A 20,617-nucleotide genomic window follows, 5' to 3' on the forward strand; every position below is an offset into this window, starting at 1 on the left:
CTGGTAGGCAGAACAGCAGCATGTCTGCCTGCCAAACTCTGAGAGTTGAAAGGCTCTGTTGGTCTCTGGGACCCTGTAAATCTAAGGCAGTCTCCTAAAGTGCTGCCAGCTTGTGATGGAGAAGCTGATAGAGGTCATTTAATTAGTGGGCTCACAATGGCGTTTTGCTCTGTCTCCCTTAGCAGTGTGCCAAGGCAAGATGGCTACCACCAGGCATACGAGACCTGATAAGGAAAGCCCCTTTGGTGAGAGCTGGACATACCTCCCTCCCCTGATTGTGGCTGACCTGCAGCATGAAGGACGTTTATGGGAAATACACTTAAACAGGAGGTGGAACCAGTTTAGTAGGGAGTGTCATGGATTTGGATATGAAGCTGGAGGTGTGAGCTGTGTTCTAGAAACCCCAAAGAAAGAAAGACATTTCTAAGGTTTAGAATTATGATAATTTGGTGCTAGAAGCCAGTAAGAGAGCTAGAAAGAAATAATGACATAATTTGATGCCATCTTGAAGAAAGTGGAAATGTCTATAGTGGAACAACAATTTGAGCAGATTGAAACTATATTTGCAGAGTCTGAGATCTAAGTAAAGATATGCCCCTTTCTGTATCTTTTTTGTCCATCAAATAGCACCAGTAAAGTAGTTATGTCATATTCTTGAAGGGAAAAAAGAAATATTCTACATGTACTCTACTGATGGAACTAAACCATTTTGGTAACATTGCAGCTACCTGTCACTAATGGTTCATGAGCCTTTGACTATTTCATTGTCAAATGGGCTGTTGCTTGCATTACTTTCGTCTTTTAAAAAAGTTGATTCCCTCTTTCCTTTGTGGAAGGCTCCATGTGAGATTGGGGGCACTTTTGTTATTTCATCCATCTATATCGGAAATCAGGACTGTGCATAACAGTTCATGCCTTCGACTCCTAAAATAATTTGTGCATTTACAGTCAGAGCTTGCTTCATCAATCTACTTTTTTAATTCTCTCCTATCAAGCAAGCAAATGAGACTAGATGCAAATTTCGGAGTATACAGTTCTCTTTTACATTTTTTATATTAGAAAAGGTGGTATATAGTCTCCCTATTTGTAATGATCTTGAAATAGTCATTTGTTCCTCTTTGTTAGGATTATACTGCTCAGTATTTTTAGCAGAGTTGTATTGGGAGCATTTATGTAATAGTCCCTTTGTATATTAGAAGGCCATTAAAGGTTCCTTAGGCTTAGCTATGTCTGAATTTGGAAAATCAACTGATTTACTTATGGAAAACTATAGGAAAGCTAGTGCATCACACATTCATCTTGATGTACAGATAAGAGTGACTGCTAATGTTTTTTTTTATTGGCTTATCTTTTTCTCATGTTGCTGTCCTATAAAGGAATTCCTCTATGTGCTTTAGAAGGAGAGGCCGGGTGAATAAGGAGTTCAGGAGTACCATCTTTTTGTCATTGCCGCTGGATGTACTTCAAAACCATCATTCTTGGAGAGCCCCGTACTGCAAAGCCTATGCTTTTAAGGCACATGACAATTGTATTTTCTGTTTGCTTTCATACTCTTTGCGTTCTAGCAGTAGATCAGTCATTTTCCAAAAATACACTGAAGAACAGAGAAGATTGATATCCTTAACAATGGGTGTATCCCGGTTTCTGGCAAGGAGTTGACCAGAAGTATGATTGTACCTTCTTAAGTGAAATTGTTGAAGAGCATGCCCTTTAAAATGAAGTAAGAGGCAGGTAATTGCTTAGGAAGTAAAACTGAGAAATTTGTTGACAAGTCGTCTGCACAAAATTGTTTCTCTATATCCTCCCATTAAAATAGGACTTTGTCTGCACTTGACAAGGCAGTTTTCAATGCCTGAAAATATGTAAGACCTACTTGATTATGACCTCTGATAGTACCATTGTTTATCATCTGTTATTCTGCCTTTGCAAGGCAACAGCCTTGTCTTAATCCTAACCCTCATTGTAAAAGATTGGATTATTATTTGGGATGGACGACTTGCCACTTCAAGGAATAATCACAAACCTTGTCTAGATGAGCCTTCCAAGTCACTAAATTAACCCGAGCTGAACCCCTCTAGTAGCTGTTGCACGCGGCAGACAGGTTTAACTAATGGTAATGTGTATATTATTTATGCAGTACTACAACACCAATAAAGTGAAATGCCAAATAATAAAAAGCCTAAATCGTACAAATTCTAAATCTGACTTGCCATTGAATTGGATTTTGATATTAAAAATATAAGTCTAAACCTTTTTCTAGCCGGTCCACTTCCTGAGTTAGTAGTATTCGTATTTTAGCCTGGCTTGTGGTTTTCTACATAAAACAGCTAGGCCTGCCACAGTGAAAATAGATTCTTGGGCCTTGTCATTGTAGGGACATAGTGATATTATCTTTCTACATGTCCCACTTTTACATACCATGCACCCTACCTTGTGGGCTACAAGATTTATGTCAAAGTACCTGACACTAACAATTAAAACTGAGGATTTTACCTGTCAAAAAGGGTTATTTCAATGGGCTGAACTTTAGGTTTTACATTACAGCAGTTAGGCTACACAAGGAAGCCATGTTTCCGTATGTCCCACTAGTGGATAGAATAATAAGTGCTGCAGTCCATTGGTTATGGTTAACTTTTCATGTCATGGGTGTATGTCCTCATAATAACTATGTATGGCCTTAAAGAAATGTTAAATATTCCAATCAAGGATTAGCAAGCTTCTTCATGTTTTAGTGGTCATAACACATACATTGGGCACTGGACAGCAGTACCCTAGTATACAGAGTCTAAAAACCAGCAATAAAATACAGTCCATTAATAGGCAAAAAATTGGTGGTGCCCATGCAGAAAAGGCGGATTTCCACATTCATCTAGTGTTCAGTGGGTACCTGAAGTTCTGTCAATGGTTATGCAAACATTTAAGCCCTAAACCTCTCTTGATGGAAGACAGAGATGAATACTATGAAGAGGATAACTATGAGAAAGCAGTAGAAAATGGGGACTAGAATATGTCCTGACAAAGGGACTTCATGATAACCCAATAAAATATTAGCATCTGCTTACATTGGCAACTTCCCGTGCCCTTGTGTAAGTGACATTTCATATGTTCAATCGGAGTGTAGGTGAAAAGGAAATACAGTGTTTCTAATGGATACTTCTACCTGCAGTCTTCACCTCAGGATACTCCAACAGGCACCAGATTGACTCTGGAAACTTTTCTCCAGGAATACTTTCTTGTGCCACTAGGTGGCGCAATTCAGCTTTACAGTGGCTCTGTACTGCCCTTGGAGCAACGGAGCAGAGGGCATATAAGTGCCACCCTGCGCACTGTCAGTTCCTTACTTTCCAAGCTTTTGGAAGCTGGTCAGAAGCTCTGCTCCAAATTTCAGCGACCTTCCGATGACTTCCAAACTTAATCCAATGTGCTAAGAAACAGTTTTTCCTCCTGAAACGACAGGTATCAAATCATGCTTTGACTGTAGAAGCAGAGATTTGGTCACAGACCTGCATGAGGTGCGCTTCTGGTGTTTGGCTAGGGGACATGACTCGAAGTCCTGGGACAAATGCACCCTCCTGCACCTGAAAGTTAACCCGCGACTCAGATGCGAAGTTGTATTTCTCGAGCATAAGTTATTGTGGCCCTTGCTTAAGCCCGCTCCCATACAAGTCATAGGGGCTGACTCGATCTTGTTCCTGTGGCCGTTCTTTGTCAAAGTCCTCAGAAAGTCAAAAAAACAGAAAAAACAAAAGAGTGAATCTGGACTTAACCTCATACCGCTACCCTGTACCCAAAGAGAAGGTACAAGGGTGTTGCAATGTCTCCCTCTGGGTCCCTGGTTATGGAGCCAATACCGCAACTGATTCTGGTGTTCTCCGAGTATCCCAGTCAGGGCTGGCTTTAGGGCGGTGCGACTGCACCGGGTGCTGACCTGGAAGGGGGGCACAATGTTTAACAAAACTTTCAATTTAAAAGTACCTGCTGAAAAGTTCCTTGTGTGTCCAGCCTTCAGGAAGCAATTAAAATGTCAAGATAACTCTTATGATTAATGTTCTTGCTAGAGAGAAAGACATTAGCGTTTTGTCCAGTGGCAGTTGTGACGCCATATAAAGTAGCGCAGTGTGTTAACATGCCTGCTGTAAAGAACAAAATTAGGTTTTATGTGGATGGCTGAGCGGATTAGTAAAGCCAGACTTTACAAGCTCTTTAAAGCAAATGAAATGTATGTGAGAGGGGCTGTGGAGAGATAAGGGACACTTTTGCCAGGTGGTAGTGAGGGAGTCAGAGGAGGTGGTCATGGGGTGGGAGGGCTACAAAAAAGATTGCTACAACGGGTACCACCAGCGCTAAAGCTGGCCTTGATCCCAGTGGCACATGGATGCCGGCCGAACAGTGGGAGTACATCTGGGAATCAGGTGAGGAATGACCGCCCTCTCCACTGATACTGCTTGGCAGGGCAGCAACACCGGCAGGCTGTGGAGCTTTGTGATCAGCTTGTCTGGTTTCTGATGAGCAGAAGGTTCCTGCTGCAGTGGTGATGGACTAGAGGGGGGGCTGGCTGCAGTGATGACTAGGGAGCAGCGAGCTCTCAGGGACTGCCCAGCTGTCACTTTGGGACACTGCTTCTCCCCCTCTTTGCCCCACCAGAGTCTGCTGAGACTGGGCTGATTCCCAGCAAGATGGCGATGGTCTTTGCCCACTAAAACCAGGACACAACACATGTACTCAGGCTGGCACGGCCTCTGGCACTGTGTGGAGGTGAGCACTGGAGGGGCCATAGGCGGTGGTGGAGAGCAGTAGCTAGTGGGCTTGACGATACGTAAATAAGACCCAGGCTGGACCTGGAGCAGCTGGGCTGGGTAGTGCAGTGAGCCCCCTGCACTACTGGGTGGCGACCTTTTTCCATTGTCTCCCTTGTCCTGAGAGACACCCCACCAGTGGGCTGTGCACACTACGAGGACGGACAGTACTTCTCGCCATTTCCCACCCCTCCCTATCTGTGTGGGTTTTTGCCTGTGCTACCTGGTACGCACGGACATGGGCCGCACTACCAAACCCAAGGGGCAGAATGGCCCTTCAACAAACTCTTCAGTGACTTAAAGGGTGGACACTGCACCGGCCCCTGATGCCCAGGGCACTGCGATTATGCTGGACATAGTCGCAATGAAAGACTCAAGGGATGTGCTGGGGCAGAAATTTGACATGGGTTGGTAGATCTGGGAATTCTCAAAGATAATTATCGCAAGTTTTCAGATCGCCTCACTAACACTGAGTGGGCAGTTGCAGTCATCCAACCCGCGGTGGAGGGCCTCACAAAACAGATGGCAGAGGTACTGTAAAGGATCCGTATTTTGGAGTCAAGCGCCTAAGATGCAGAGGGAAGAATGCGCCGAAACAATATCAGGTTGGTGGTGTTTCCAGAACGGCTGGAGGGGCACAATATGGTTTCCTTCGTTGAGAGCTTGCTTTGCACGGAGGTGCACCAGAGGGCCTCTTTCCATTTTTTGCACTTCGAACGGACACATAGGCAGCCACCCAAGCCCCCACTTCTGTGTACCCCATCAAGGACACTAGTTGCCAGATTCCTATGCTACAGGGATAGAGACCACATCCTTATAATGGGAAGACTAAAAGGGGAATTATACCCTAGATAACCAAAGTTATGTTATTTCCAGGGTTCGCGTTGGCTGTCCATCGGCAGCAATCTTCTTTCCTAGCTGTCAAGGTTCAGCTGAGGCATCTGGGTGTCAGGTATGCAATGCTGTTTCCAGCCAGGTTAAAGGTCCTCGTAGACAATGGAGTGCATTTTTTCTTAGATCCCAGGGAAGCATTGGTGTGGATTGTGACACACTGTAACTATTCAGCAGTGCCCGGCGGGTCTGGAACAGAACGGAAGAGAAGTCTGAGGTGCCATGACATGACCAGACACCTTGCAAAGGCCCATCTCAATAGCATGTATTAGAAGGTCGTAAACAAGCTGTGGCTGTGGTGATGAGTCGTCGGGGATCAGGCTCAGAAATGAGCTCAGTGGACGATGGCATAAGCTCCCGGTCATCAGATGCTGAGGTGCTTTCCTCCTCAACACTGCATCCGGTCTCTGACATTGGACTGACGTACATTAGTCCACAAGAAGCAGATGATTTGGGCCAAGTACACAGGAGGTGAGGAACAGGCTGCAAACCAGTATTAGGTTTGAGTGGCATGAGCTAGATACGGCCTTAATTTCTTGAGGCGCAGTTACTATTCTCTCTTTACCGGAGCATTATCAGGGGGCTGTCAAGCTTCGGAGACTGCCCCAGCCCCGAACTTCGGAGACTGCCCCAGCCCCAAAACTGTTTGCTTTGTGACCCACAAACGGCATTGACATAAGTTACCCTATGTTTGGGGCTGTTAAAGTTTGGGTCGTAGGGCGGTTGCCTGTCTGTCTTGGAGTGGAAGAAGGGTTTCGCTTCGGTCGGGGTTGGTTTCATTAAGCAGTGAGTGTGCAAGAGGCGACCATGGGAGGCCAAGTATATAGGGCATGCTGCCTGGGTTTGTAGATCATAATGGGTGATACACCGACTGATTGCAAAGTGCTTACCTTGAATGTTTAGGGGATTAATAGCATGACCAAAAGATATTAAGTGCAGGCCTACCTTAAACAAAGGAATGCTTACATTGCATTGTTACAAGAGACTCACCTCAAAGCTGAGGAGGGACGGGCCCACTGCAAAAGAGATCACAGGGGCACTTAACTTACACCACATACTCTGCGTTTGCATGGGGGGGTGCTTGTATGAGTGCAGGCAGTTATTCCATTCCAGGTCCTGAAGGAAATAGTGGAGAAAGAAGGGCACTATGTAGTATTGAGTGGACATTTGGGGAGGATCATACATAACCATGGTCGACATTTATGTCCCAAACACAGATCAACCGATATTCCTTGAGGAGCTGTCAAGGGTCCTGGCACCATGTCTCATTAACAATATAATCATTGAGGGTGATTTAAATTGCATAGCAGATCCTGTCCTAGAAAGGTTGCACCCACCTTTGCAAGGCTCACCAACTGTACGTACAGCTCATAAGGTGGTGTACTGGATGCGGACGTGGGGACTGGTGGAATCATGGCCAGCACCCCGATTGTTCCTTTTACTCCTTAATGCATGACTTGCATGTCCCACTGCACATGTTGCTCTGTTCCCTGAGGGTACATGCACAAATGCAACATTCTGAGCCAAAATCTTACCTGACCATGACCCGCTACGGGCAGTCTTTGCCTGGGTGCCTGCATGTACCAGCATTCCCAACTGGCGTCTTAGAAGTGAGACTTTGGAGGATCCGTGTGTTTGGACAGCGTAAGTGAGGACATCCACAATTATTTTACTGACAGTGAGGGCTCTACCGCATCCTTACAGACTGATTGGGAGGCTTTTAAGGCAGTTATTAGGGGCGCTGTATTGCATAGATGGGAGAGTGCGGAACACCTTGCGGGCAGTGGCAACAGCAAAGGAGACTGAGCTGCAGGCGGTAGAATGCCAGAGACACACGGACGCCTCAGTTCATGATGCTGTCTTACAGGCAAGGGAAAATGTATCAGCTATAGTGGAGTGTCTGCCCTGCTTTGATCTTAATGGAGGAGATTACAGCAGCATTCAGAATGTGACAAGAGGCAAGGTGCCATGCTCCTCCGGTTTTTCGGCTGATTGTTTTTTTTTCTGCCTATGCCCCACAACTTGCTCGACAGATGGCAAAGATCTACAAAGTGGCGTAGGAAGCCCGGGTTTTGACCCCACGACAAAGAAGTCCTTAATCGTGCCATTACTTAAAACCAGGCCGGCCCGCACCGGAACTGGATGCCTTCCGGCCCCTATCCATGCTTAACCTGGATTGCAAGGGGCTGAGAAGGGTACTCCTGCCCCTTATACTGAAACTCATTCACTCTGATCAGACTAGTGTCATTCTGGAGAGATACACAGCATTCAGTATCCGTTGGGTCTCAACACTACTGCTTGATGCCTCCTCATTGGGCGTGAGAGCAGTGGTAATGACAGTGGACATTGAGAAGACCTTTGAAAGCCTCCTCTGGGATTATCTGTATGCTGTGCTGCACCGCTTGTGACTGGGGGGCAGGGGGTGAATTCTTGGCATGGGTTTGACTTCTATAGGTGGTGCCTACTGCAAGAGTTCAGACAGTGGGTGATATATCTGAGGCGTATGCTGTGAAATGGGGCACACGTAGGGGTGTTCTTTATGCCCTCTCTTGTTTGCCATTGCAGTGGAACCGCTGGCGGGTAGAGCGAGAATGACAGATTGTTACTAGGAGTTATTACATTGGGGCACGTTGCATCATGAGGATATGCTGTTCTTCCTGCGGGAGTATGATACGGACAACCCCGGGGTCGTGTCAACTAGCAGAAGACCAGCTTGTACCCGGTATGAGACACCGCAGTGGCTTCTCTGCTGGCGGGGAGACTGAGGTGGGAAAATAATACATTTCAATACCTGAGGGTACAGTTAGACCACACCAAGGCTATTAAAGGGTAATTTGGGCAAGGGTATATCAGCAAAACATGGCTCATTTATGTTCTGGATGACTCCCCCTATATCAGTGTTGGGCCGCATTGGGATCGCCAAGATGGTGCCTTGCCTTTTGTACTATTTAGCAATGCTTCCGGTGGTAGTCCCTCGCTCAAAGGTCAGGGCAATACATTTTCTTCTGGCGGATCTCATTTAGGGTGTGTGCCATCGCAGGGTTGCCCTAGTGAAATTACACCACCTAGTGCAAGCTGGTCAGTTAGCGACCCCAGATTTTGGGGCCTGTTGCATAGCATCCCAGTTGCTGTGGGCAGCCTGATGGCTTAACACAGCATTGGGAGGGTGGGTACTCTCGATGCCCTGTTTGCAACAGCTCCTATTGGAGCCTCGGGTACTTGGGGAGGGAGCCGGGAGCCTTATTTTCTGCAGGAGGTGGGGAGACATTGCTTGCTGTGATAAATATAGAGGGAGAGCATGACTTGCTGCTCCGTACGCCCCGGGGGTGCCCATTAGTTGCCTTACATGCCATTTGCCGAAGGGTGTGAGTCATAGACTGAGGGTATGGGCAGACCAAGGCCTGCTCATTGTCAGGGGCCTTTATAACACCAGGACTCTGCATCCTTTCAAGGACCTGCAGCTGGGGTATGATCTACTGGCAGGGCGCTTTCTGCTATACAGTGCAATGGCTGCGCTCCTGTGACAGTCATGGCGATGGGGAGGGAAGAACCCGCGAATCTTCAGGGTTGCCACACACTATGCACAACTCTGGTAGTGTTAATGGTTGTCTTCAATTATTATGCAGATGTCCGGTATGACAGTTCTTATTCCTTCTGAGTGAAGGGTTTACGCATGTTATTCATTAGTATAATGAAGGTATGTGTAATGTATGTGTTTCAAACATTAATAAACTATGTTGGAAAACAAATGTATGTTCTCTTCTGAATGCCTCACATTGAGATTGGACAACGCAGTTTGTTTATTAAGACTACTCACATGTCCTCTGAGACATGACCAGCTAAATATTGCCAGCAGTCCTGGTAGACCAAGGGCCTCTCTAGCTCAGTCAATTCATGACAGACAAGATGCAGCCAGATACGTGATTTGTGCTGGTCTAGTTACTACAGATTGCCAGGGAAGAGAGTTTGCCAACAGTGTTGTGCTCCACTAACACAAGTGGATGATTCCACAGAATGTTCTGGAGATGTAAAAGCCTCTCTTAGGAACTTATGCCCTTTGATGGCTCTTGCCCATTTACTGAAAAAGCTATTTCTGCCTTGGAAGACTTTAAAAAAAGAAGACTCTGGGTGCACGCCTTGGTCAGTCCCCTGCCAGGTAGTTCCTGTATCAGTTCAGAAAATTCTGAGGCTATTTCAGATAGCTGGCATATAGGCAACAGCCTTGCCGATCACTACGTCAATCATTCCAGACCTTTTGAAAGCCAGGGATGTGTGTGTTACAGGAAGTCGGCAGGAGCACTAGTCTTTTCATTGCCTTTCCCCAGTGGCAGCAGCTGCTAAGCTGGTTTAGTTTTCCCTCATTTGCACACACACCCATCTGGTGGAGTGGGCAGGATTCAGGATTTTCCTTTAGGGTGGCGATCCATCACTTCCGACAGATAGGGCACTACATATCATTAAGCACAACTATGCCCTATCCTTTCTGTTTTTCCCTTCCAAATCCCCCTTCCCCGACTCTTCAGATTTGCTATTAAGATTGTTCCAGACTCAGAAAAAGAAGAGGGTTGAAACAATTGCTATTTCCTCATGCAGAAGGAGGGTCTCCGACTAGTTTTGGACATTTGGCCTCTGAATGTGCCTGTGGAAGGACACATTTAAAATGCTCGCACTGGCCCAGATTCTGTCTGCTCTGGATTTAGGGGATTGAATGGTGTCCGTGGACATGCAATACTCTGTATTCTCATATACCCGTCATACAGTCCCACAGGGGTTATCTGCTGTTCAAGATATACCAGGAGTATATTCAGTTTGCCATGCTCACCCTTGGCATCCGGTATTCCCAAAAGTGATGGCGGTGGTCACTCCCCACCTTCTCAGGTTAGAGATACCAGTTTTTCTCTACCTCAATGAATGGCTGTTGATGCAGGCCTGCCACAACCAGATGTAGACCACCTCCAGATGATAGTGAACCTCCTGTTGTTATTTGGGCTCACGATCAAGCTAAATTCACACCTGACCCCCTTGCAAAGATTTCCATTCTTTGGAGTGATCCTGGATTTAATGCAGTTCAAGGATTTCCCTCTGTTGCAATAAGTCCAAGACTTTTTGGCTATGATCCTGATGTTTGAGCCTCCATCCTGGACCTTGGTGAAAGCAGCTCTAAGACTTATTGGTCTCTTAGCCTCCTGCATTCTCCTTGTCGATTACCCCAGGTAGCACATGTAGGCTCTGACGTTTCAGTTGGCCCAGCACCAAAGAATTCTATTGCATGTCATCCATATTTCAGAGAAGACTGCTTAGTATCTTAGTACCTGAAGTGGTGGCTGGTGGAATAACATTCGTCCAGAGGCAGGACAGGCCTTCTCCTTTCCCCGCCCAGATCTGACAGCAGTGTCGTACGTGTCGCTGCTTGGTTGGGAAGGCCATCTGTTGCAGGAGGAGTTTGGTGGACTCTGGTCTGTTAAGGAAGCAGCAACTTGAAATCAGTCTGTTACATTTCCAGGCTATTTATCTAGCGATTTGAGATGTCATCAGTGATGACCCTGTCATGCGTGATGTCAAGATGGCCGCCAACACTTCGTAGTTGAAGTGTTGACAGCCAATCACGTGGCTGGCTGTGGACAGTTGGATCTGTGGAGGATCCGCATCCCTAGATATCTATTTTTTAAACTCTCTGATTACTCCAAAACTACTGAAAGGATTTACAACAAACCACAAAAAGCACACTTTCCCGACCAAGAGCTAGCTTTCTGCTAAATTTAGTGTAATTCCGTCCAAAATCCCTACGGGAAAATGCATGGAGAAAACACGTTTTGTGACCCTCCCTTTTATTTGGCACCCGCTTGACAGATCACCCCGAAACTTTTGAGGCATCAGCTGAACCCACTGAAATATAAGTTAAGAAAATAGTAAAGGTTCGTGAAGCAGAGCCAAAGTTATTGGCAAAACAAAAAACTGTCTTCCTATGGAAACGAGGGCCTAACTAGAACTACCCACTATATATATAAGCTTGGCTTGGCATCCTGTGAATACCACACTAATCCACAAATTCCTCCCAGTGCGGGATTTGTGGATTGGTGTGGTATTCACTGGATTGGCTCTTGGAAAGCCAAGCTGTCAGATATCGTCTTTGGTCCAGCAAGGTCTTCCAGTGGTCACTATTAAAGGTTATTTTACAGCAGTTCTATGTTTGCCAGACTTACTGTGTGTTTTTTAAATCACCTGTTGTGATGAGGTGACACATAAGTTTTTCCCCATACCGTTTATGATGGTAAGGTTAATTTGGTCTTGATATTTCTCACATGTATGCCCTTCTGCCGATGCATTGCTGTGAACTGCATGACTTTAAAGACTTTGGCATTGTGATCACCTGTTTGTTGTGTGAATGAGCTTCAAGCACTGCTAATGCTACCTCCTAGCTCCTCCTCTTTCCTGTAGAAACAGGTGCTGTTTTCTCAGGTGGTCTTTTTGCCTGTAGTCATGACTCCTTTCCATGTCGGTCATTCCATCTCCCTGTCAGCGTACTTTATTCCCCCCGCTTCCCCTCACCTCCGCTCTTCAAAACAGAAATAGAGGATTCATCTGATGGACTCAAAAAGGGCTTTACGTTTTTATAGTAATCGTATCAAAGACTGCAGTGTGAACAGTCAGCTTTTTGTGGTATTCTCCGGGGAGAAAAATAGGTGCAGGCGACTGTGTCGAAGTTTCTTTTTCACCAAGTGCTGTTCGCACTGGCTAAGAAACAGCTGCTCGAAGGTTTGAGAGTCCATGCTGCCAGGGCTAAAGCTACTACCATGGCAGAATGGTTAGATGGGAAGGACATTTTGCCTGCTCAGTCCTGCAGGACTTCTTCAGGTGAATCCATTCCACCAAATGTCCACCTGGGAAGGTGCTGCTTTGGTATTTATTCTAAGGGGAAGTGCAGTTAGAAGTTTTGTTCGGAAGAAGTTACTTACCTTCAGTAACGCTCTTTCTTTTGGATACTCTAGGTGTGGTTGAAGATTAGTCACTCCTCTCCAACCTTTCCTGTTGGGTGGCCTCTTTAACATCTAAAAAGTTCCAAAATGAGAAATCAGCACATTGGTACCATCACTTTTTCATGTTCCACCTCTGAGGGTGCATAAAGGGGAAAATAAGGAACTGATGTCAGGGGCAGAAGTAGTGCTTGTATGTGGCTCCGCCCTGCCACTTCCAGGCAGTAAGGAGCCAACACGGAGCTGCATAATGCCACCTAGTGGCACTCTGGAACTTTCCCGGTGAAAAGTTTCTTGATCCAGTCTGGTGCCTGGGGAGTATTCTAAGGTGCAGAATCTTCAGTTAGAGTATCCACGAGAAAGAACAACTAGTGCAAAAAACAAAGAGAACTGTTAAATTATCCCAATGTTGGCCAGGTTGTGGGAAGAAGTGCTATTAGTCACGAAACCACCTTTTGATGCCATTGGCCATTCTATCAAAGAGAAAACTATGTGGTTATTTTTCCTAGTTGCCCGACAGGTGATTTGCTGAGATGCCTTTAAATAATCTATTTGCTCCATGTTTTATTCCTCCTGAGAATGACGCCAGCAACTGAACACATGCTTCAAAATAGATTCTCAGTTACAATATATGTCTGAGAACCTTCTTTGAGTGACTAGAATAAGAAAACAAAGAAGAAGTTATGTGAGGTGCTTTACACCTTTCGAAAAATGATATGTCAAAGTAAACATGCAGATCAATTGAATTAACTGAAAATGCATGTCTTCTTAGACAAATTGTTAAAGAGACTTTTATGAAATGCAGAGTTTGTCCCCCTTGGACAGTAAAGACTAGACAATTGGAGACAAAATTGCACAACTGGAAGCACTCACACAAAAATATGTTCTGTGGCCATATTTAACAACTCATGCAGTCACTTTAATATCTTGAGCTGTATTTATTTAACTATTGTGTGTATGAGTGATTAGGACAGTGAAAGAATGACTGGATTTTATTTTCTGTTTTGTAAGTTTGTGGGAGCTAGGTCCATGCATTAACTCAACCAAGTAATTTTGATGAGGTGTAGATTCCTGCACAGTATTTTGACTGATGAATTGATATCTATACTCTGTCCCGCAGTCCATAACCTTTACTGCTCAAACTCAACCCCTCCGGCCTACCAGCACTCTGACATCTGAGAATGTCTATGTGAATCAAAGGACTCCATTCCGGTTCTCACCTATTTTCCTGAGAACAGACGTATATGAAGTTTGTAACCTCTGCTTGTCCCCTGACCATTGAGAGAACTAATGTGCCTTCCATAATAAAAAGACTTCAGCTTCCATGGAGCTTTGTCTCGAGGAGGAAGATACTCCTGACCTCTTGGGGCACTAGGAAGCGTAGGAAGATCTCCAAGCCGACCTCAACATCGAGGAGGTGCTCTTACTGGCAAGTATGGACTCAAAGGTCGATGTCAAGGCAGATGAGCCCCCGTTGGCCCAGAAGCAAACAACAAACCCTGGACTGAATATCACTCTCCTGCATGCTCGTCACCCTAAGGAGAAACCCGCGTCAAACTCCTGTGCTTCATCAGAGGCCTCCAGTACACCACTACTTCATGGCCAATGTCAGCTGCAAAATTCCAAGCCAGCCTGGACACCCTCATCACAGTCAGTACGGAAGTCCCCCTCGAAGCTTTGTGCATCGACATCGACTGCTGCTTTGGTGCCAGACCCGAAAATGCTCCCTAACCTCTCTTTGGACCTGAGGCACTCGATACCAAAGACTTCGGAGCAGACACACCACAACCCAGAGCGTAGATCTATCCACCTGAAGCCCACTTTTGCACCCTGTTGATGCTGACACTCTTCCAATCCACTTTTCACAACTGTGTCTTCTGCTACCTCCAAGTTTCTCGACCAACCAATTCTCCAGCAGCTTCAAGAACAGCTCAACGCCACGCAGAAACAGATCCACATTCAGCCTGGCACCGATCAAATCCTGGCTAAGATTCCACAACTGCCTAAAGACTCGATTCTGCATGAGAGAAAATAGACTTTTGAGGAGGCCATCATCCCCCCTATGGAGCCAACGTACTAGAAGCCTTTGTGCCATAACACGTGCTCCCCTCCTCTACTTTCTGTCCTTCTCCCTCTTCTCACGTCTCTACTGCTGCCTGTGGATCCTCAGTCACACTCACCACAGGGTTCTTCACATTTGGGGAGAGAGGACAGCCTATGCTCTCCTTATGATCGTTATCACCCACTCTACCAATCCCAGGCCCCTGGGACGATTGAGGTGGAGTTCCCAGCTGACACTGACCCTAATCTACATCCGGCAGAGCTGTTGCCCCGAAAGATACCACCTCGTACCACGAGGTCCTTCTCAGAGTGGCCACCTTTTGCAAGGTGAAACTTCATGTCTAGCTAGAGGAACAAGTCTTCCTCATGGAGACCCTCTCTTTTATACACAGTCCCTTTAATCCCTTCCCATGTTAAAGAGTATGCTTAAACCTGCTGGGGATATCTTTAAGAAACCTGTGAAGGCGAGAGTAGTCATGCCTCAGGTGGACAGAAAGATCAAGTGCCCCTGATTCCTAAGTGGCCACACAGATAGAAAATGTGCCAGGGTCCAGGTATGCCCCCCCCCCCCCCCCGAACCTGGAGAGTAAAGAGATTGATGCCACTGACACATGAGTTGCAGCACAATCTGCCGCACTTTGGCACATTGGCGATTCTTTAGAACGTATCTCCTGGTAAGACCGGGCTCACTGGGATCAGATGGAAGACCTTGTGCAAAATCTCCTAGAACAATATCGAAAGAGGGGGCAGGAGTTGGTGGTGGAAAGGAAAATCATGTCTAACACCGGTACCTGCTGTGTGCCAGATGCTGCAGACAAAGCTGCTCGCTGCATCAATAATAGTGCCCTTATATGCCACCACGCATGGCTGAATATTTCCGGCATTAAGCCGGAGATCTGTTAAAACCACCTAAATGTGCCCTTCGAGGGGCAGCATCTCTTCGTACACCAAGTCGATGAGATGCTGGAAAAGATCAAGGCGTACCCAAACCCGCCCAGGCCACTGGGACCCTCCACACACCAGCTTCCCACAGCTCCTTTTGCTGCAGAATATCAGTGCAGTGAAAGTCCCGACACGAGAACCTTTCACCACGTTCCTCCGACGACAGCAGCAGACTCCCTCACAGGGTTACTACAGTGAAGAATACAACAGAAAGAGGCAGAGGGGCAGATTATTACACCAATAAGAATTGTACTGGCGATATCTCCACAGATTGTGGAAGAACCTCCATGTTATAAAAATGGCGCTGGCATCAGTTGGCTAGACAGCGATCATTTATCCATCTTAGGATATGAAGGCAATCATTTTGGTGACCCTTTGATGATCAGGATACGGGTCCTCATGACTTGGATATCCATGTTTTCTTAATGACTCTGAATATGAAAAATAACTGTGCATCCTTTAGACTAGGGTGGCCACTCCTGTGCTTCAGCTTTCATCAGACTTTCTGGAAGCCATGTTGTCCTTGAAGCACATCATGTGACCTTCTACTCCATGTGGCTACTAAGCAAAACCTGAAACTCTGCACTATTCTCTAGCTCTGAAGTACACAAAGTGTGATGGATGGAATGCTTAAATGAATCCCAGCCACCGGTAATTACTGGGAGCCTCATCCCAGTTTGTTAGTTTTCACACCATGCCACTTCAGTTTGGACTGACTTCCATAGCCAGACTTGACAAAAAGTACAAAGTACAGATTCTTCCCCAACTTTTTTATTCAGCCATGTCAAGACAGTCAGTCATTTCACTAGCCCCTCGGAAACATTATTTTAATCTCTTGTGGTCCTGCAAAGTAGCACCACATAAGCAAGGCAGTCGCCATGACACTATAGGTAAGAATAGGCCTTCTTGCGATGGCAGTCAATATTTTGAGGGCCAACACTATTCTGGGGCACTATGAACAGGCTGTTTCAGCATGAAATGTCACCTTTCCTTGCTAAGCTGCTTGCAGACTGCAAAAACAGGCCAGTGATTAACTCCACAAAGGTAAACTTGTTTCTTCTACCCATCCTTAAACTCCTCAAGCAAATAATTCAAACAGCTTGCAACAGGAGTGGTTTTGCTCTGCCATGGCTAGTTAAAAAACTAACTTTTTTTGCTTTGAGGTACTCTTTTTTTATATATATATATATATATATATATATACACATCTTTATTTAACTTTTTTGGTATAATGTTATAACATTGTACATTCACTTTCATTGTCCATTAAATGATGTAAAAAATAATAGAGAAACTTTCTGATACAGATATCTAAACTAGCCACATCTTAATGACAAGTGCCTGAAATCAGCCGTGGAGTCATTGGAGCTAGGCGGCAGGGTAGTATTGTTCCAAAATTAGCCACACCTTCGTATTATTGGGGCATCTAAGCTTAGTCATCGCCACCCTGTGTCAACCATTGCTCCAAATTAGATCGCCAAGGAGGTTGCCCAGGGAGCGAAACAACTTTGTGACCAGATAGATTGTCAGGTTAGCAACGTTGTAAAGTAAACAGGGAAATGTAATCATTTTGAAACGGGTGATCCTACCCATCACTGACCATGGTAGTTCCTCCAAACCGATACCTGGCTCCTGCGTGGTGCAGCAGTGCGTGTTACATTGCTGTGCAGCAGGTCTTGGTCCTCATGATAGATACATATGCCTAGTAATCGGTAGGTGTGTTGTTGCCATTAGAGCTTGCCGCCACCAATGTCTACGTCCGTAAAACCTGAGAAGGATGCTTTGCATGCTGGTGGATACATACATAGTTCTTTCTGGGCTTACTGTGTTGCTAACAAGACTTCCAACCAAGAAAGCATTCAGTGTGGATATTTATCCCCTGGCTATGTTCTACCCTATCACCAGTCTGAGTTCTGTAATCAACCTCCACCTACCTCCTACCAGTACGGTACTCAGCAGCAGTCATGTGGATGCTCCCACTGAACAGGGCTCCTTCTCTGCGTCCAGCAAATCCAAAGATCATGATTGACAAGTCTCACTTTCTCAATCCTCCTCAAAGTCCAGGCTGGTGGTGGTTATGGCTGGGAGGGGGTAATATGGCCATAATTTCCAGCATGATGTCTTATGAACACATCTTTCAAACTCTCTGCCAGCCTTTGCAGGACAGAGTTAAATTGTCTTTGTAACGCCAGGCTTGAGATGTGTTCTATGTGTATAGTAGATACAATGCATATATTAATTTTAAGTCATTTCTTTAGCATACATCGGTATCTAAAGTAGAACTAAAGTTTTATTTACAAAGTAAAACTTTTTTTTAAATTGTATCCCGTCATTTATACTCCAGATACAGAAACGCGGGAGGATGTGAGGCAAGTGTACCCAGACCCTCCAAAGGATGATCAAACATTAGATATTCAACAGCAAGCATTACTGAGAGCGCAGCAAAGGAAGCTGAATAGAATTAAAAAAGGTGTACCTGAAGGTAAGATGCTTTTATGAACTCAAAAAATTGCAATGTTTAGATAACCCTGTGCTTGATTTAATTGAATGGGTTTAAAATTGATCTGTTTGTCTTTCACGTTGCTGCTTTTTACTGTCCCATCTCCCTGTTTTGGTAAACCTGTTTCTCTGACCTACTCCAGGCCGGCACTGTGGTGCTATAGAAGACCCCTGGTTGGCAAGAAAACTGCCATTTTCCATTGCTTTCTTTTTTAAACCTTAGTAGTTTTTTTCTGAATATAAGTATTGACCCTGAGTGAGGTAGTTGAGGGTCTGAGCGGAGTAAGTTTTATTAGGAGTTTTGAACTCTCCCTTTTTACCTATTTTATAACGTTTGTTATTACATTGGTTTAGCATTACAGGCATGGTAAGCTGTCCATTAAATGATGTAAAAAATAATAGAGAAGCTTTCTGATACAGATATCTAAACTAGCCACATCTTAATGACTAGTGCCTGAAATCAGCCGTGGAGTCATTGGAGCTAGGCGGCAGGGTAGTATTGTTCCAAAATTAGCCACACCTTTGTATTATTGGGGCATCTAAGCTTAGTCATCGCCACCCTGTGCCAACCATTGCTCCAAGTTAGATCGCCAAGGAGGTTGCCCAGGGAGCGAAACAACTTTGTGACCAGATAGATTGTCAGGTTAGCAACGTTGTAAAGTAAACAGGGAAATGTAATCATTTTGAAACGGGTGATCCTACCCATCACTGACCATGGTAGTTCCTCCAAACCGATACCTGGCTCCTGCGTGGTGCAGCAGTGCGTGTTACATTGCTGTGCAGCAGGTCTTGGTCCTCATGATAGATACATATGCCTAGTAATCGGTAGGTGTGTTGTTGCCATTAGAGCTTGCCGCCACCAATGTCTACGTCCGTCTCTGGGGTAGTATGACAGAGTGGGAAGAGGCAAGGTTTTTGCCAGTCACTAATCCTTACCTTAGGATATTCCCTAGGCATTAGACCGGATCCCGAAAATGTGAGCAATACCTCCGCACAGCGGTAGATGGCGCCGAAGGCTCGGCATCTGCATTATCTGCGCCCAAAGTGACATTTGCAGTGCCTATCTAGACACCACCTATACATGCTGACATCTATTCATTTCTTTCTGTGCCAACAGTCACATATCTGGAGAGATACCTCAGTCATATTTTAATCAACTTTTCCTCGACTTTTGTCAAATCCTTTTTTCTTCTGTATTCCAGTATACAGGGAATTATGTCCCCTCATAAACCTCCCGGTTTGAATGAAACCTTGTGGGGAATACCACCAACAGATATGTGACTGATCCCCTCTGGTGTCTTGGGTCGGGCCACGACTCCAAGGCCTACTTGGGCTGCCAGTCGATACATCCACAGGCAATTCAGGAGCGAGCAGTGAAGCTCTTCGCTGCTTGACATCAAAAGTCTCCGGCTGCAGATGTACTGCTCAAAGTTTTCTGTATCCAGCCTGACGCCTGAGGAATATTCTAAGGTAAGGAGTTTGTGGTTAAAGTATCTACCAGAAAAAGGTGTTACTGAAGGTAAGTAACTTGTTCTTCAGATATAACAACTTATCATTTGCATAAAGGGAGATGGTGTGTGTTCTGACAGTGGTAGGCTTCACGGCATAGGCAGAAAGAAGGGGCGATGTTTGCATCCTTATATGATGCCCTGGTGAATGCTGATGGGGTCTGAGATGTAGCGTCCAACTGGAATTCGTGCTGAAGGGTTTTTGTAAAGCAGTTGAAGCAGTTAGAGCATGTTCTGCCTGATCCAAACTTTCTGAGTAATTTGAAGAGATATTTTCAGCTGAGACAGTCATATTCCTTCTCCAGATTTAGGACCAGACCTGTAGGAGGCTGGACTGGCTTGTAGTGAGTACCAAGGGGTACTTGCACCTTGCACCAGGCCCAGTTATCCCTTATTTAGTGTATAGGGTGTCTAGCAGCTTAGGCTGATAGATAATGGTAGCTTAGCAGAGCAGCTTAGGCTGAACTAGGAGACGTGTGAAGCTACTACAGTACCACTTAGTGTCATATGCACAATATCATAAGAAAACACAATACACAGTTATACTAAAAATAAAGGTACTTTATTTTTATGACAATATGCCAAAGTATCTTAGAGTGTACCCTCAGTGAGAGGATAGGAAATATACACAAGATATATATACACAATAGCAAAAATATGCAGTATAGTCTTAGAAAACAGTGCAAACAATGTATAGTTACAATAGGATGCAATGGAGAAACATAGGGATAGGGGCAACACAAACCATATACTCCAAAAGTGGAATGTGAACCACGAATGGACCCCAAACCTATGTGACCTTGTAGAGGGTCGCTGGGACTATTAGAAAATAGTGAGAGTTAGAAAAATAACCCTCCCCAAGACCCTGAAAAGTGAGTGCAAGGTGCACCAAAGTTCCCCTAAGGACAAAATAGTCGTGTTAGAAGGAGAATGCAAGGAAAACACA

At 45.3% G+C, this 20,617-nt stretch overlaps 1 protein-coding gene across 2 annotated transcripts in view; it reads left to right on the forward strand.

Annotated features, from left to right (window-relative positions):
- Positions 1-20,617, forward strand: part of CSPP1 (centrosome and spindle pole associated protein 1) — a 976,424-nt gene that overhangs the window by 781,421 nt on the left and 174,386 nt on the right. For both annotated transcript variants that reach the window (XM_069220290.1, XM_069220291.1), the window contains one exon: positions 18,009-18,146. In XM_069220290.1, coding sequence (XP_069076391.1) covers positions 18,009-18,146 — 138 coding nt within the window. The remainder of the gene's footprint in view (positions 1-18,008; positions 18,147-20,617) is intronic.

This window comes from Pleurodeles waltl, chromosome 2_2 (genome assembly GCF_031143425.1).
Source record: "Pleurodeles waltl isolate 20211129_DDA chromosome 2_2, aPleWal1.hap1.20221129, whole genome shotgun sequence".
In the NCBI taxonomy this organism is placed as follows: Eukaryota; Metazoa; Chordata; class Amphibia; order Caudata; family Salamandridae; genus Pleurodeles; species Pleurodeles waltl.